At 32.3% G+C, this 18,726-nt stretch overlaps 2 protein-coding genes across 5 annotated transcripts; both read left to right on the top strand.

The window, feature by feature from the left end:
• The first annotated feature begins 597 nt into the window (after positions 1-597).
• LOC141675971 (isochorismate synthase, chloroplastic-like) lies at positions 598-7,003 on the top strand. 4 transcript variants are annotated; one of them, XR_012556600.1, is made up of 17 exons: positions 598-792; positions 1,196-1,402; positions 1,988-2,289; positions 2,843-2,960; positions 3,073-3,189; positions 3,328-3,474; positions 3,713-3,787; positions 3,869-3,937; positions 4,430-4,548; positions 4,641-4,698; positions 4,856-4,966; positions 5,188-5,272; positions 5,779-5,876; positions 6,098-6,190; positions 6,334-6,411; positions 6,569-6,596; positions 6,670-7,003. XR_012556600.1 is itself a non-coding variant. In XM_074482081.1 (16 exons), exons 1-15 carry the CDS (start codon positions 658-660, stop codon positions 6,385-6,387), a joined length of 1,785 nt encoding a protein of 594 aa, XP_074338182.1. In that variant the 5' UTR covers positions 598-657; the 3' UTR covers positions 6,388-6,411; positions 6,569-7,003. The 4 variants fall into 4 exon arrangements, 3 of the variants coding, with proteins under 3 accessions (XP_074338182.1, XP_074338181.1, XP_074338183.1); XM_074482081.1 differs by having other exon boundaries at positions 1,199-1,402; positions 6,569-7,003; XM_074482080.1 differs by having other exon boundaries at positions 599-792; positions 6,569-7,003.
• Positions 7,004-12,905: 5,902 nt separating this feature from the next.
• Positions 12,906-16,090, top strand: LOC141723730 (low affinity inorganic phosphate transporter 1-like). Its single transcript, XM_074525611.1, has 3 exons — positions 12,906-12,955; positions 13,774-14,050; positions 14,506-16,090. Exons 2-3 carry the CDS (start codon positions 13,813-13,815, stop codon positions 15,870-15,872), a joined length of 1,605 nt encoding a protein of 534 aa, XP_074381712.1. The 5' UTR covers positions 12,906-12,955; positions 13,774-13,812; the 3' UTR covers positions 15,873-16,090.
• Positions 16,091-18,726: the final 2,636 nt, after the last annotated feature.

Below are 18,726 nucleotides of genomic sequence, written 5' to 3'. Positions count from 1 at the left end.
TCTTGTGTTGGACACGTTTGCCGATGATTGTTAATATCTTTAATTTCGTATTAATATTAAATTTTAAAACTTCATTGTATTAAAGTACTCATAAATACGAATTCAACAAGATCACTCATGACTATATTTGATCTTATAGATTAGACGTAAATTAATAGTCAATAACTTATCATAAATAGTGAAGTCAAAATAGGAAACGTATAGTGGGAGACGGAGAGAGTACCTTTTTACCTTTAAAAAGTTGTGAAACATTATTTGGAAAATCATGAATTAGATTAGTATATAATTTAACATTTTGAAACTAAAATTGAAGAAATACATTGAGTTTTATGCATTATATCATAAAATTTATAAAGCAATATTTACTCAAGAACATTTAGATAGCTTTACAAAAGGAATGTATATAATTTAAACTGCAAAAAGTTAAAGCATAGCTTTAGAAAATGTAAGTAGTTTTTACACAAAAGCAAAAACTATTAGAAAAGAAATCCCGGGAACGGATATTGTATCTCGATATAATTCATCTAGGTGCACGTAGACCTGACAAAAAAAAAATGTTTAAAATACAAAACTAATTTATTATAAAGATAAACTAGAATATCAAAAGATATCCAATTGGCTCATCTCTTTGTACATCTATTGTCTCATACAGTGTACATGGCAGGGAAGTCATGGCTGTTAGAGCTTGAAGCTATGAAATGCTCCACAAGGTCTGCTTCCCCTGCCATGTCCACTTCCAATACAACTTCAACTCCTCATGCAAGACATTCCATCCATATCTACAATAATCATGTATGTACATCTTATACCAAGTTTATCCTTCTTTTTTCGATGATTAACACACTCGCACCTCTTGTCTTTGATAAGATTCGAACTCTCGACCTCCTCTGTAACAGGAGCAAGGGAGATACCGCTAAACCAATAAAAGTTGTTATTGGTTGGTTTGTAAAATTTCTTCAACATATATTTGTGAATGTTTATCTTCCTTTTTTTGATGATTAACACACACTCGGACATCTTGTCTTTGACAAGATTCGAACTCTCGACCTCCTCAAGAGGAGCGAGCGAGGGAGATACCGTTAAACCAATAAACCAAGTGGTTATTACTTATTGGTTAGTTTATAAAGATTCTTGAACATGTATTTGTGAATGTTTAACTGACTAACCACTTGTGTTGGATATGAAATGGAGGTAGCAGAGAAGAAACCAGTTAAGGCCATTGCTTTCGATGAATGGCTGTTCGAAACAAGAAACATCAATTGCTACTCCTCTGGGGACTATACAAACCCTGTCATTTCCACCTGTTTCAACTCCTGCATTGGCTATGGACTCTCTTAACTCAGCTCTACATCAACTCAGATCAAAACCACCTCCATTCGACTCCGGTATTATTCGACTCCAGGTACATATTCCAGTAATTATTCACACTAGCTAGCTAAGGTATCATCTGCAACACACTTATTTATCTGCAAATTGTAATGCCTTTGTTGTGTTATGATGAGAGATGATTGGTTTTTTGACACGTGGTAGGTTCTCACCCTCCCATTTAGCCTCCTATATCCTTGTTTTTTTATTATCTACTTTGCATCCTTTTTTAATTGTAGTAAATTATTTCCGTTTAATTCTTTCTACTGCCTAGACCCGCCTAACTTAAAAAACATTTACTAAAGTTTTTTGCCGAAATTAGTCATTTTTTTATCCGTCTAGCACATAGGTGTGTAGGCCGGTTTTTAGAACATTTGCCGAAATTAGTCATTAATTCCCTCTACTTCAGATCCTTTTTAAATTGTAGTAAATTATTTCTGTTTAGTTCTTTCTACTGCCAAGACCCGCCTAACTAAAAAACCATTTACTGAAAATTTGTGTCGAAAATTAGTCATTTTTTACCCGCCTAGCACATATGTGCCTAGGCCGATTTTTAGAACACTCTGCAAAGTTGTAACGAAGATCGTTTTTTTTGTGTTCTGCAAAAAATAATATGGTGTAGGTGCGAATAGAGGAACAAATAGAGGCAATAGACTGGCTGCGAGCCCAAAAGCAAGAAGATGAGTTGCTCCCTCGATGTTTTTTCTCAGGACGAAGCCACAAAAACAGCAACACTCCTCATGATTTTCTCAGCAACAACCATATTAATGGCAATAAGAATCATGTTAATGGTAACAGTAATCATCATTATGAAAACTTAAGTGACAATGATGATAGTGTTGTTAGTGTTGCTGGTGTGGGATGTGCAGTATTTTTTCGACACATTAGTCCTTTCTCCTTCCATCATTGGCGCTCCATTAAGAGGTACTTCTCTATTTTGATCTAGACAGCTTAAACATCCTATTGCTTTTATTATTTATTCAAATTTTATGCTGAGGTTGTATTTATAAATGAGAATAATGTCAGTGACCTTAACTAACTAACTAACTAACTAAGCACGAGTTTTTTAGTATTAAACATATAAGTTATGTGTAACTTAAGTTCAATTTTTGCTGTGCAAGGTACTAACAGGTCTGACTTTTAATCCACATCATAATAATAATGCTCATCTATTAAATTCACATCAAGTGTAAATTCTACCATTTTTCAAGCTGATTTAGAAATGAGAAAGACTAATTTTGTTAATTTGAGCGCTTGTGCGTGTGTGTGTTCTATCTTTTATGAAGAGAATCAAAGTATATTCAGTAGGGAATTTCTTGTCTGCAGTATAACTTCCTTCATATCGGAAATGGGTAGGCATGCTTGTTATACATTGCAATTTTGCAATGTTGTAAAATGCATTATATCCTATGAATCTTCTTTCGTTGACTTATAATTATGGAGCCTATAACTTTTGGTATGTTAATTTGATTATAAGGTTTCTTTCTAAGAAGTGCCCGTTGATTCGTGCTTATGGGGGTATCCGCTTTGATGCAACGGCTCATATATCATCTGAGTGGAAGGCTTTTGGTTCATTTTACTTCATGGTTCCACAGGTATAGTACTTTTTCCAGTCAACATTTTATACTTGGCATATATGACATGTCAACATGTTGAAGTTCTTAAAAGTGTTCATTAATGATACATTGGCTGGATTCTGGATAACAGGTTGAGTTTGATGAATTTGAAGGAAGCTCAATACTTGCTACAACTATTGCATGGGATGATGCACTATTCTGGACATTTGGAATGGCGATATCCCAACTTCAAGACACAATGCGACAGGTTCCTTAGCCTTGCTCTGAAAGTGTCATTTTTTTTTAGCAAAATGAAAGTGGAATACACTGAAAATATATATAAATGAAGTACTTTCGATGAATCTGTGCAAGTGTAAAAATCTATTAAATTTATGGGATGTTGCAGATTTCCTCTGCTATTGTGAGGTTAAGTAAAGAAGTTCCTAATACATTCATCGTCAGCAATAATCATGTTCCAAGTAAGAGTTATTGGGATCTTTCTGTTAATAGGGCATTGCAGATGATAAGCAGGAAGAACTCATCGCTCATAAAGGTAGTATAAGTATGTCTACTCTACATCAACCTAATTGTGCCTTACGGTCTATTAGTTTTCCTATCAACTATAAACCGAATTACAGCAAATATCTATTCTTTCCTGTATTCTATTATCAAGATGGTCATACATGTGAATTTGTATTCATTCATTTACTTTCCTATTCATCATTTACCTCTTTCTAGTTACTATTCTAAAAAATTGGCTATTAATTACTCAGTGTTTCGCTGAAAATCAGGTCGTACTTGCACGTAGCAGCAGAGTTTTGACAACTCCTGATATCGACCCTTTAATATGGTTGGCTTGTTTACAGGTGTTGCTTGTTCTCAGACACATATAACCATCTATCTTGGATTTGTTCTGTTAAATATGTTCTCACTCTTAATATATCTAGGTTGAAGGAGAAAATGCTTATCAGTTCTGTCTTCAGCCTCCTGATGCACCAGCATTTATTGGTAACACTGTAAGTAAACTCAACATGTGAAAACTTACTGAATGTAAAAGGCCTGTGTCCTTTCTGGAGGCACCACTACTAAATTACGATACTAAGTTGTAAAATTGTTCCTCTTGCTTTTTTCTGGAGAGAAATGACGAGGAAAATCAATATATTACCAGTAACTGGTCTTAGCAATTCAGATAACTCTTGATCACAATTAGATTTAACTTACTAAACAATTTTAAATGATCTGTGTTATGTCATTTGGTAATAATAACCGATACCATGACCTATTTTTATGCCTTCATGTACCTTTGAAGGTGACTCAACACATATTGAGATCCCACGGCACCACACATGCATATATGATATTTGCATCTTGCTGTCTATTAAGCACTATCGACAATTGACATTTCTTTTACTTCACTGATTTGTGTCCAGAAATTTTCTGTGTTTGCTTGGTGCTTTAATTGTAAGATAGCTGTATTGTTAATCTCTTATGTAAAACTTTGTAAACAGCCAGAGCAACTGTTTCATCGAGACTCGCTTAGTATATGTAGTGAAGCTTTAGCTGGAACCCGAGCTAGAGGAGACTCGGAGGCCCTTGATCTTCAGATTGAATTAGAGCTACTTTCCAGGTCTTAGTACAATGATAAAATGTTTAGCCATGTGTTTTACTGTAATTGATCACCTTAAATTTCAATGAATTTTGTACTTCTATTCTTTGCAGTCGCAAGGACCACCACGAGTTTACTATAGTGCGCGAGTGCATAAGAAGAAAACTAGAGGCAAGTGTACAGTTGCACACACCATGATCAGTAGGTCTACATATTTTTTGTTTTTTTCGGCTGATAATCAGTAAATGCTTCACTGTAAGCAATTATGTTGTTAGTTTTTGATTACCACTTTACTTGCACTAATTCATGTGATTGTTCTGCTCTGTAGGCTGTATGTGCAAATGTATTCATTGAACCAGGTAAAGCTATAAGAAAACTTCGAAGAGTTCAGCATCTCTATGCTCATTTGACTGGGAGACTGAGAAGTGAAGACGACGAGGTAAAAATTTAGTGCCTGTATTTCATGTTCCAGTTTACTTATGTTTCTTCAAGTAATACTTGTCAACTTAATAAACTTGTCCTCGCTTAATAATTTGGACAATACTCTTCTCTGCTTTAACTGTTCCTGGATAGGCTATTTGATTTTACCATAGGAAACGTTAAATGTTAGCAATTTGCTTGTGTGATGCTTGTTGAATTCTAATTGTTTTTCCTTTCCAGTTCTACATTTTGTCGTCTCTTCATCCAAGTCCTGCAGTTTGTGGGTTCCCGACAGAAGAAGCCAGACTTTTAATAACAGAAACAGGTATGTGTTCCGTTTCATCAGCTTGTCATTTTTGCTTAATTTAATCCAGTTCAGTTGAGATAACCTATTACATAACAGACATTATTGTTCGATGCACAATTAAAGATTTCTGAGTTAGAGAACATAACTAGTGCAGTACTACTATAATATAATCACATGCATAAAAGATGGCCTCTTATTACCGAATGCAGCTGGTCTAGAGATTGATAGTTTACTGGATGCACAACCTGGATAAACCAGAGGTGATTAATATTAAGCTAAGAAGTCGGTGTGTGATTTGTTAACGAGGTTTCTTCACCACAAGATGCAATCTGTAGCTTAATAATAATACTTCAGCTGCTCCTCCATTCTTTGTTTTACATTTTGTTTCTCACTTTTAGCTCAAAACTTTTATGTTTACACCTGGTCAGCCTAATTCGCTCCCTTTTGTCATGTTGATCGGTGACTCCCACCCTTCATATGTATTTTTTCATTACTCTCTTCTTCTAATTAGTAATGTTGTACAGAAATGTTTGACCGAGGAATGTATGCTGGTCCTGTTGGTTGGTTTGGAGGAGGAGAGAGTGAGTTTGCAGTCGGTATAAGGTCAGCCTTGGTAGAAAAGGTGAGCTAAGTAGTGCCTCATTTTCTTCTGTAAACTTGCAATCTCTTATAATTTTAGTTCAATATATGGTCATGCCAAGTTGCCGATAAAACATCAGTTGTGTTAAGAATTTTCTCAAAATCAGGAAACCGAGATGTTTTGTTCAAAATGTTCTATAATTTCACTTTCACCAACTGCACTTCCTCAGCAATCTTGTTGCTAAAACAATGTGGATATAATAGGGACATGGTGCATTATTTTACGCTGGAACTGGGATAGTAGAAGGAAGTAACTCATCTCAAGAGTGGGAAGAACTGGAACTGAAGACATCTCAGGTTGTTCCAGCATGCATGTTTTGCACTAGTTATATCTACAATTTGGAAACCTAGTCGAAACTTGAGCACTTGATTAAATCGATTTAAATTTATTTATTTATTGATCTAAGAGCTCCTTCCCAATACTGTGACTTGTCCTGCAGTTCACCAAGTTGATGAAACTAGAAGCTCTCTCACTCGATGCAAAACGAGGATGAAGCGGAGATTGTAAACTGCCCAAGGTTGGTTATAGTAGGCGTTATGACTGGAATAGAAAAAACCTCAGAAAGAACCTAAATAATTAGAAAGCACCAGGATCTTCTAAAAACTACAGTTTATTTTTCATCCTTTTTAGGAGTTTCTTTGTTATGTTCTCACAAAATCAATTCTGGTTCACAGGTGATCGACTAATCAAGCTGCTATCTTGGTACAATGTTGCGGTCTTTGACACTTTCATTTCAGAAAATATGTCAAGTAGCTACTAAGCTAATTTTGTATAGGGAACCAAAAGTTGATGGTTCAGCCTTGTCGTAAACAGAAGAACTTCCAACTCTTAAGAGCAAACCAGCCATTCATTTCATTGTCTTCTTTGTCATTCAACCAGACAGTGGTAAATCTCGACATTCTTCAGTCTGCTTCCGTCGTCTTGATCTTCCACTGCTAGTTACAGAGGTGATCAGTTAGCAGTTAGGATATGGAAAGTTGGTTTTTTTTCAATTTCTGATACTATTTACAGTCGACAAGGGAGATGCATATTGCATATATCCCCAGGTTGAAATTGTACTAAGGTTAATTGAGTGTTAGACGTGTATAAGTGTACAGATATTCCTTCTAGCTTAGTGTGATAATTCCTATGTGTAGGAATAATAATATAAGATATTGCTAAGAGCGGTCCTCTAACATCTAACATCTTAACTTTTTCGAAAAACTGATTTCTTAATATGATATCAGAGCTTTTAGAACTGGTTCTAGAAAATTGCTATAGCTCCTAATTTGAATAAAAAAAAAGTTTACAAAATGTGATCTCAATGAATGGATGCATTAATACATATATTACCAATAAAAATTTATAATATCGCATCATTTTCTATAACATTTTTAATACCCAATATTTTTGTCAAGTTCAATACCCAATTTGTTATCTCCAAAAATAGAGTTCTTATTTTAAAATACGACTTTAATTTATTATATAATACTGAGGTTCATTTTTATTTTTTTTGATAATTTCAGAACTACCAAAACAAAATATTCAGTACATCTGCATAATGGGCCTGAGGCTAAGCTTCTGTGGAAGATGAAGTTTGATCACTTAATGGGCCTGGACTAGTCACTTTGTAGGAAGGGCCTATCAAGGTCCTACAGCCTGGGTCTATTGTCTGTGGACCATGGATCAAGGTCCAGGTATGTTAATACTACAAGTCTACAATCCATAGAATGTGTAGATTAGTGTTCGTTGACATTAACAGAACTCACTAGGCACAAATTGCATATAAATATATTATAATTTTGTGTTTATAATTTTATAATCATCTTATCCCATAATATTTAAAAATTATAAGATAAACTCCTATTTTAATTTTGAGACTTTTGTATAATAATTTACATTCAGTTTTGTTATGGGTTTCGTAAAATATTACCTATTTTATGATAAAAATACATTAAATATCTAAATTCGCCGATGACCGTCCAAAATACTCACAAAAACAGTTTGCGAGTATTTCGGACGGTTTTTACGTCTATAAGTATTTTGGACAGTTTATAAAGTCCAAATATAATGTATATTGATCATTCCTTTTTTTTGTTATCCAGTTAATAAGTAGGTCATCAGACATTTTTTATTGGCAAATCTACATGTTTTACTTTTCTAAATGAAAAAATAAGGAGTTTTTCCATAATTTTATTAACCAAATTAGCAATGTCGTAAACTCACAAACGATCACTAAACCTATAGTTCGTATATTATTATTATTATTATTATTATTATTATTATTATAACAAACCTATACATTTAAAGTTACCGTAAATTTATTTGAAATATTTACATACATCAATATTATTGCTAATAAGCTAATATGTCATGTTAATTGTAATTTATAAATGTTAATCACCCAGCCATGTATAATTTTATAAAGCTAACCAAGAATCTATCTAACACACATGGCTAAGTCATTTTCAATCTTAAAAAAAATTAACATATGAGTCATTTTCCAGCTGATTTGTAATATTAATTAAGTCTAAAGTCTAAGAGTGGACTTTTAAAAGTTTGAGATACCTTGCCTACAAAACATAAATTAACTGACACTAATATTGTTATTGGTTTGTGCGTAAGATATATATATATATATATATATATATATATATATATATATAATTTGTATTAATATAAGATCATTGGGTTTTCCACTACTCTCACTGTTAAAAACTTGTCACCTTCGAAAAAATAATATATTTTATAATAATTTATAAATTTATTTTCGTGTTTTGTCGATTTCAATGTAAATATCACTTTACATATATGTAAAATTTGTATAATAGATATGAGTAAAAACAAATAAGGTTATTGAACTTATATTTTAATAGCCATATTCAATCCATATAAAACAAGTCGTATAATGTACGGGAAAATAAATTTATTACTCTCTCCGTCTCATAATACTAATATTTTTTGAGAGAAATTTTTTTCTCATAATACTTTTATTTCCAACTTTTAAAATAATTATGTGATCAATTATCCTAAATGATCCTTTTTTGAGATTTATATAAAAATTAATGAGGTGTGAATATGAATCTAGAAATTTTTATAGTATCAATATTTTTTAATATACATAAATTTTTGAGAAGATAGTAAAAGTAGGATACCGATGAGTACATTCATCTGGTCACCTGCAAATGAACAGAGTCGTTCATGAACACGATTTGGAATCAGTTTATTTAATTGAACTCGCCTCGACTCGTTTTCTTAAACGAATCGGTCTTGAACATAAGAATGAGCTTGATGACTAAACGAGCCGAGTAGAGCATTTTGTCTGTTCGGCTCGAAATCGGCTCGTTTAACTCGAATTCGGCTCAAACTCGATAATTCGACTTGTCTCGGATAAATTATATATATATATATAACAAGTTATAATTAATTAGTAATCATTTAAATATTTTAATTAGTGCATTATTTCATTATTTATTATTAATTTAATTGTTTTCGAATTTTTGATTATTTTTTAAATTAAACACTTAGTTCTTTAGTAAGAAAATTATCAAATTTTATTTATATGATATATTCATCTCTAATTCTTCCCATTTTGATAAATACTTTTGAAAACTTGTAATTTATTCAAATCAAATTTAAGTAGAACATTAAAACATAATATACCTTTGACATCGACAACCTAAAAAAAATGTACAATTTCTAAAATTACGAATGTCTCAATAATTTAGAATAGAATTGGATCTATTTCTAAAACTTGTCTAGAAAAATAAAATGATATAAATTAAGAAATAAATGTAGAGTGTGAGTGTGCGCGCGTATATAATTGTAAAATAAGACTAGTATATGATTTTGATACAACTTATAAAATTATAAATAGTAATTTAAAGTTGATCAATTGAAAAATATGTGTAAACTATTACTGGACAACCGACTCGGCTTGAGTTCGGCTCAGCTCGGTTGTTCGTGAACAATCTCATGATACGAGACGAGTTTAAACATCACTTTCAGCTCAGTTATTGAACTCGGTTCAGTTCGACTCTTTAGAAAAATTAAGTTCAACTCAGACAGAACTCGTCTCGGCTCTGTTTATCTACGTGATGGCATATGTATTTTTTTATTGTAATTATATTTAAATATGACTATTCATCTGCCCAAAGGGTGCTTGAATAAATTAAACAAATTCAAATTAAAGGGCTGACTTTTATAGGGTTCACTCCGGATCTCACATTGCTTATACAGGTTGCCGCAAAAGTTGTTTGATCGTGACCAGCCTGTTTAAGTATATGTATTTAAGTATATGTATTTGTATCTTATAGTATTGTGCTTAATCTGGGATAATGGAATGAAATGTGTGAAAAAAATAAATAATAGAGGATGGAAATAGAATTTATAAAAAAATTAACCCCCACCTCCAATTCCCCGGCTTTCAATTTTTTTTTTACTTTTTTCGCTGCTTGACTCGTATTTAAGATTCTTAATAAGTAGTACTCCTTCCGTCTCACTGAATTATTTACATATTTTTTACTCATGTTTTACACATATTATAAGACTATTATAAAGTATAGATCTATAATTTATTTTTAGAATTTTGTTTTTCTATATAAAATTTTAAATATTATATTTTTATTTAAAAGAACAAAAAATATTTAAAATTATTTAGGCAACCATACTTTACGGGAGCCTTAAAATGCATACCGATCCCCCGTCTCACAATAAATAATTCAGCGGGACGGAGGGTGTATAGTTTTATAACTCATCTTTAATTAAAAAATTGAATAAAAAAAATTAAAATTCTTAAAATACGTGTTAAATATTTTCTTTAAAAATGCAAAGAACCTAATTCGAAGAGGTTAAGTAATATACTACAAAAATATTTTATATGATAAATTTGGGAATGTCTGCATAGAAGAGAGAATATATTATCTTTATCCCAAACTGGAGTTTTGAATTCTATTTTATATTTTCTTTCCCAAAAAGTTGATATTCATTAGTTTTTCAAATCGTTCGAACATTACATAATATTTACAGTATTTACAGTTTTTGGGTACACTGAGCGAATTTTGAAAATAGTGCTCCCTAGTTTTCAAAATTGCAAAGGAATTTTTTTACATACATTCAAATCAATATATAATAATGTAATCAAAAAATTGTTTTAATATTAAATAATACAATCAAATGCATGTAAATATACAAATGCACAAAATTGTTATTACATACTACTTATGTATAAAAAAAAATCGGTGTCCTGAGGTAGTAATGCCCTACGCGTTGACCTTATTTTTAGGGTCGGTCCTGATTACCTAATTTTTAAAATAAGCCCAATTTAATATTATTACAGTGACAGATTATATATCTTTTTTTTTAAATTAGGAGTAAAATAATATAAATAAATTCCTAGAGTATCTCAAATAATTGTTAGCTTAATAATATAAAATTATGATTATCTAAAATTTATCGAAACGGTAATATTTTAAAATATTTTATATATATCAACTTGAAACAGTGTTATATCTTTCGGAAATCGGAACTATTCGGTTGAGGTACCGATTTACGATTTATCGGACGATTTTTAAAAAATCGGATGATTAATCGGCGATTTATCGGAAATCAGTCAAATCGGACAAATATTTTTGACCGATTTTTGAGCGATTTATCGGCGATTTTTGAAAAATCGGCCGATTTTTATAACAGAGACTTGAAATAATAATCACTTGATATTTTTAAAATATAACTAATCATTATAGCCAATTCTAGCATAGTACTTTACCTTACATGTTCGGAAAATTTTACATATTCCTTATTTTATACTATTTTAGACAATCATTTTAGATAACGCCATTGAATATGCTTTTAGCGTGCATAAAATTTTACATAATATTTATAATTTTTAATTTTGACATGTCATATAAACTTTTAGCTAATAATTTTGTAACATCGAAGATACTCTTATCGGATGCATTTGCATACGTTATTATACATGAGAGATGCACATACATGCTCCATCCAAAACTGTGGTTAGGGCTGTAATTCTGGTCGAACGAGCCGATTTTTGAGTCGGACGTAATTCGAGTTGAGGTTAATCGAGTCGAGCCGAGTTGACTCGTTTAATTAATTGAGTCTAAACCTCTGATCTAATTCGACTCGTTGAATTACACGAGTCGATTTGAGCTGGCTCGTTTAGCCAAACAAGCCGGTTTTAACGAGTTGGACGAGCCGACTCATTTAATTTTACATTTAATTGATCCTAAATTTCTACCAGAACTCGACTCGTTTTATTTAACGGGTCGAAACGAGCCGACTCGTTTAATTTCGCGGGTCAAGACCTCTGCCCGAACTCGACTCATTTAACTAAAACGAGCCGAGTCGAGTTTATTTAAACGAGTTCGAGTCGGACAATCTCGTGAGCGGCCCGACTCAAATTACCAACCCTAACTGTGGTATTCATAAAATTTTATAGGTAGAATTCATAGTAATATTCGAAGATCACATTATTTATTAGTATTTATTAGATAATTCGTAATAACCAATCAACGTCTTGGTATTTGAGAATGCTTTCAATAATATTTTATAAACCCTGGTATCACATATACAAAACCTATCCTATTTGATTTCACATAATTAACAAACAAGTACGACTTATTTTAGGTATTGACAGCGCTCCTAACGGTCTGTTTGTTCATACACATAAATATTTGTAATCAGTAATAAATTAGTTCATTTTTTGCTAAATGAAATAGATCACTGATAAATTATCCTCAAACAGATGCAACTGATTACATTTGTCAAACATATTAAATATGCACCATTTGCTAATGCACATAGCTTGTACTTATAACTAATAATTATGCACAAATGAATCATTAATTTATATGCTAATGGAGTTTTAAATTATACATGTTACACGGAAGGAAGCAGTTGACAAAGGAAGGAATATCCTAAAATGCCTAATTATATGCTGTTTGATTACCAATTAGGAAAGTAATTATCCGCCTATATAAGACCCCCAGGCCAGAAAAATAATAAATATCCTCAGTTCATCATATCTGTCAGGCCTATATTGTAGCATCACTCAGGAGCTTCAGGTATACATTTCAATTAAGCATTTCACTAATTTGTAAGTTAATTGTATGTATTTGACTTACTATTGTATATACTCCCTCCTCTCTTCAGGAAGAGGGGTGCTGCATACTTAACAATAATTTCAATAACGTTCGGAAATTGTTTCGGGAATGATATTTGGAACTCTAGTATTTCTCTAAAAAAGTGGCCAATTTTTTCGTTTGTAAATGTTATTTTTTGCTTTAAAGCATATTTAGGATATAAATTTTCGATATGTTTTTTATAATTAAACACACAAGCACACTCACTTTGTTAGTTTGAATTTAATTTAAAATTTGAACACTCGATATTTCGTAAAGTAAGAGGGATAAATCACGGATAGCTACTCTTATATTTACTCCCTCTGTTTCACACATTTTTTTACCGCTTTTTTCACTTGACACGTATCTTAAGACTACTATAAAGTGTACTTTCGTAAAAAAAAATTAAATCTTCTTTTTTGTATAATAATTTGAACATTATATTTTTATTTATAAAAAAATTAAGTATTACAGTTTATGAAAAGAAAAATTGCTTGTCAGTTCACGTCTCCCAATATAAAAAATTGGGTGGGACGGAGGGAGTAGGTTCTTAGTAAAAAATTTATAGTGTTAGGAAGTGCCAAGGGAACTACTTCCCCAGTCCCCATATATATCACTAGACTCATGCATGCATGTAGTGCTGATTGTGTATCAAACTAAATCTTAAGTGGATAAAGTTTAATCTCTCTGCAACAATTACATATCACTTAAATTACAACAATCAGATGAATAATCAGGGATTTCGTTGTGTTTTATTACAGCAAGTTCGTGCATCTGAGTAATTACTAAGCTAGCCAGCCATGGTCCGACAGCAGCTAGAAGTGCTTAATGCACTTGATATTGCCAAGACTCAACTCTACCATTTCACTACAATTGTTATAGCCGGAATGGGATTTTTCACCGACGCATACGATCTCTTCAGCATTTCCATGGTCACCAAGTTACTCGGACGCATTTACTACCACAAAGTAGGTGCTCCAAAACCCGGGGTCTTACCTCCTGGCGTTTCATCTTCAGTCACCGGAGTCGCCCTTGTCGGTATGTAACAGCCCACACTTTTTCGGACTATTATTCTAAATTCAAAACTACAATAAAACACAATTTATCAATTTAGTAAATTTTCTACAAAAACCTAACAACGACAATCTATAAGTCAGTTGGAAAATGCTAAAAGTACAAAATTAGTTACTAAAATAGTTATAAATATCACATGTCACATATTTGTTCCCTAAATATACATTGAACCCCTGCATTTAAGTTAATAGCACCAAATTAATTCAATGTGTCACATCACCCATGCCATGTCGGGTCTTACCTCCTGGCGTTTCATCTTCAGCTACGGGAGTCGCCCTTGTTGGTACTGTAACAGCCCGCACTTTCAGATCATTAGTGTAAATTCTAAACTAAAATAAAACACTATTCATCAATTTAAGAAATTTTCTAAAAAAACCTAACAACGACAATCTAAAAGTCAATTTTCTTCGATCTTACAGGTACCCTAGTAGGTCAACTCTTCTTCGGGTGGCTCGGAGACAAAATGGGACGTAAAAGAGTCTATGGCCTTACTCTACTTATCATGGTTGTTTGCTCAGTTGCCTCTGGACTTTCCTTTGGGAATAGTCCTAAAGGTGTGATGACTACTCTTTGCTTCTTTCGATTTTGGCTAGGGTTCGGCATTGGTGGTGATTACCCTCTTTCAGCTACAATTATGTCCGAATACGCTAATAAAAAGACACGTGGCGCTTTCATTGCTGCTGTTTTCGCCATGCAAGGGTTCGGAATAATGGCTGGTGGCATTGTTGGTGTAATTGTTTCAGCAGCGTTTGACCATGCATATCCAGCACCATCTTATGAAGTCAATGCATTAGCCTCAACAGTCCCAGAATCTGACTATATCTGGAGGATTATACTTATGTTTGGGGCTTTGCCAGCTGCTTTAACGTACTATTGGCGCATGAAAATGCCTGAAACTGCACGTTACACTGCCCTTGTCGCGAAAAATGCTAAACAGGCAGCTAATGATATGGCTAAGGTGTTGCAGGTTGAGATAGAGCCAGAAGAGGCGAAAATAGAGAAAATTGCACAAGACACTAGAAATTCTTTCGGATTGTTTTCAAAACAATTTGCAAAACGCCATGGACTTCACTTACTTGGAACAACTTCTACCTGGTTTTTACTAGACATTGCTTTCTACAGCCAAAACTTGTTCCAAAAAGACGTTTTCACCGCGGTTGGATGGATACCACCAGCAAAAACAATGAATGCTATCCAGGAAGTTTATAGAATATCCAAAGCTCAAACCATCATTGCGTTATGCAGTACAGTCCCTGGATACTGGTTCACAGTGGCATTCATCGATATCGTTGGAAGATTCGCTATTCAATTAATGGGCTTCTTCTTCATGACAGTCTTCATGTTTGCACTAGCAATACCTTATGATCACTGGATTCAAAAGTCCAACCGTATAGGGTTTATTATAATGTATTCACTAACCTTCTTTTTCGCGAATTTTGGGCCTAATGCAACAACTTTTGTTGTGCCTGCTGAGATTTTTCCAGCCAGATTGAGATCAACATGTCATGGAATATCCGCGGCAGCAGGTAAAGCGGGAGCTATAATCGGAGCTTATGGATTTCTTTATTCATCACAGAGTCCCGATCCGAAGAAAACCGATGCAGGATATCCTCCAGGAATCGGAGTGAAAAATTCGCTTATTGTTCTCGGTGTTGTTAATTTTCTGGGAATGGTGTTTACATTTTTAGTACCCGAACCGAAAGGTAAATCGCTAGAGGAATTGTCAGGGGAGAATGAAGAAGATGATGTTCCTGCAACGGCTCCTAATCGCACAGTCCCGGTGTGAACAAGTTAAGATGAGCTGCTGTGCTGCTATGTGTGTGTGGAAGTTACATGTTTGAATGTTAATTAATAAAGGCCAGCTATATGGTTGCGGTTGATTTTTATATTATGTTAATTAATTAAGTGTGAAAATTTGTTCAAGTACATTGTAACTTCATCCTTTGTGTTAAGTATACTTCATTAGTGGCTTCAAAAAAAGTACACTTGATTAATTAGTTTTTGTAAGGGTTCTTGTCGCCTATATATTCTTACACTGATTTTATTTCCTTTCTGATTTGAATGGACCATAACTTCCGTACAATAATTTAAAATCTTGACGAAAATATTTAGATTTAATATAAAATAATTAATAAAATTTTGATGTTATGTCAATTATAAAATGGGTCAATTTTTAAAAATTGCTAATAGATTGTAAATCAGCACCTCGGACGTAGTCAATATATAGTCGGTGAGGGCGGACTCCGCCGAACTTATAATTTTTCTAAAATATATGTATAAAAAAATATTTCTCTAAAAAAATATAGTGTAAATTCCATTTTTGACCTTATCGAAAATAATAATTATAGTAGTGTATTTAATTTTGATATCGGTGACCGGAATTTCTGACTACACACACCCTTCAACCCAATAATATTGATTTTCGAAATTTGCGAAAATCTAAAAATTTTAGATGTCACTCTTCTTACACTATCGTTGTTCAAACTCATACCCTATCCTTACTCAAGATAACATCAAAAAAGCCCACACACTTGTTAAACTTTTACAAACTGTGCACACATATCTGACTTTCTTTAGAAGTTGACTTTTATGGTTTCATATAAAATTGCTCCCTCCCTCCGTCCCTAAAAACGTTTCCTATTTGTGTTGGACACGTTTGTCAATGCATACTTTTGATTGTTGATATCTTTAATTTCGTATTAATATTAAATATAAAAAATTCATTGTATTAAAGTACTCATAAATACGAATCCAACAAAATCACTCATGACTATGTTTGATATTATAGATTAGACGTAAATTAGTAGTCAATCGCTTACTATAAACAGTACAAAAAGTCAAAATGGGAACATCATTTTGGAACCGATGGAGTAAGTTCTTGTAACAGTTATGAACGGACCACTGCTCTAGTAGACTCTGTGACCGATTAATCGTTCTTATTATTTTTTTATCTGGCAAGTCCTACTCTATTTATGAACCCTATTTATATTTTAATTTGTTTAATTATTATTTAGTGTATATTTATATTATCAAATTTAAATTTAAAACAATTTTAACAAAGGTAAATTCCAAGTAAATGATGGTGAGTAATATTAACTTATTAAGTACGAAGGGCATAATTTGCAATATAAAGAGCTTTTGTAATAGAAATAGAGATTGACAGGTAGTTGCCAAATCTTGTCCCTTTTTTTTATAAGTCACTTCCTCTGTTATAAAACTCGGCCGATTTTTCAAAAATTCCCGATAAATCGCTCAAAAATCGGTCAAAAATATTTGTCCGATTTGACCGATTCCCGATAAATCGCCGATTAATCATCCGTTTTTTAAAAATCGTCCGATAAATCGTAAGTCGGTACATCAACCGAATAGTTCCGATTTCCGAAATTTATAACACTGGTCACTTCTAATATAATTTAAAAATTATATAGACAATTTTTAAAAATGGCAAATTATTGAAATATAATGTTATTGAATTAAATTGAAACTGAACAAAAATAAATTATTAATATATAAAATTACCGTACACTGCCATAGTTAGGCTTTGACATTTTCATAATCAAATCATTTAAGAAAAGTTTAATTACCTTTCTATTTGAAATTTAGTGCCCGAATAATGCATGCAAACGCCCATTTGACAAAAATACAAATACTATCGTGTAATAAGGCTAATAACGTACGTGATACGCAAAATTGGAAAACGCAACATAGAACTGTGACAAATGGATGAACCGAAAAGACGGCAGCATCCTCAGCTTAACAAAACATGTAAAATAAAGGCACACCAAAAAAGATTAACTAAAAAGAAAACACACACAAACAAACTTTAAGTGGGAACATAGTTTGTGTTTGATCTAAATTTTTTTATTACACGAATGTACATAGGTATGTACGAAGGTTGAATTGGTGTTAGGGACTTTGTTTAATTTGGTGTTGTTGCCGCAAAAAGGGAGTGTATGATCGGTTTAGAAAGGATTAATCGGAATAAAAATTAAATGTATTTAAATATTTTATTAATATTTAATATGTTTACCTTATTTATTATGAAATATATAATTTATAAATATTCATCGGAATTCAAAAAATAAATCGATCAAATAATTTTTAAGGATTAATCCGAAATTAATCGATTTTTTTTAATAAAATCGAATATTTTTAGAACACTGCCATTGACAAAACTTATTTTTATAATTTCATTAAAATATGCATAAATGTTTTCTAGCTATGGTTTACATGTAAATTTATCATTTAATTAAATATTATCTATCCATGAAATTTTCTCATCTTTGGAAGTATCCACCTCTATTTTCCGAATGGATTTTCATCGGAATTCACCAATAAAAAACCCCAATTTCTTTTATTATTCATAATTCGATTCTTGTTTTTCTTCAATAAAATTTTAATTTATTTGGATTTTGATTAGTCTCCACGTGAGAGTTTGATTTTTGTTGTTCATCGTGTCCGAATTTACAGATTTGTGAAATTTTTATAATATTGATTCAGTGATAAAAAAATTTATGGTGATATATTTATAGTCGATTGGTCAAAATAACAGTGGGGGATTATCACATATATATAACTTTTCAAAAAATCTTGTCCTTGTCTATCCAAGAAAAAATAGTTCAACAATGATATAATTATGA

The sequence above is a fragment of the Apium graveolens genome, chromosome 1, assembly GCF_009905375.1.
Source record: "Apium graveolens cultivar Ventura chromosome 1, ASM990537v1, whole genome shotgun sequence".
Classification (NCBI taxonomy): domain Eukaryota; kingdom Viridiplantae; phylum Streptophyta; class Magnoliopsida; order Apiales; family Apiaceae; genus Apium; species Apium graveolens.
Note: the sequence above shows the minus strand (reverse complement) of the source record. Positions and strands in the feature narration are given on the sequence as shown.

What these genes read in the sequence shown, in the direction of transcription:
- LOC141675971 (XM_074482080.1), top strand. Translation starts at nt 658, where the DNA reads ATGGCAGGGAAGTCATGGCTGTTAGAGCTTGAAGCTATGAAATGCTCC. An exon ending in TCCATATCTACAATAATCAT is followed by an intron (nt 793 to 1,195) that starts GTATGTACATCT and finishes AAATGGAGGTAG; the next exon opens with CAGAGAAGAAACCAGTTAAG. An exon ending in GAATTAGAGCTACTTTCCAG is followed by an intron (nt 4,549 to 4,640) that starts GTCTTAGTACAA and finishes TATTCTTTGCAG; the next exon opens with TCGCAAGGACCACCACGAGT.
- LOC141723730 (XM_074525611.1), top strand. Translation starts at nt 13,813, where the DNA reads ATGGTCCGACAGCAGCTAGAAGTGCTTAATGCACTTGATATTGCCAAG. An exon ending in CACCGGAGTCGCCCTTGTCG is followed by an intron (nt 14,051 to 14,505) that starts GTATGTAACAGC and finishes TCGATCTTACAG; the next exon opens with GTACCCTAGTAGGTCAACTC.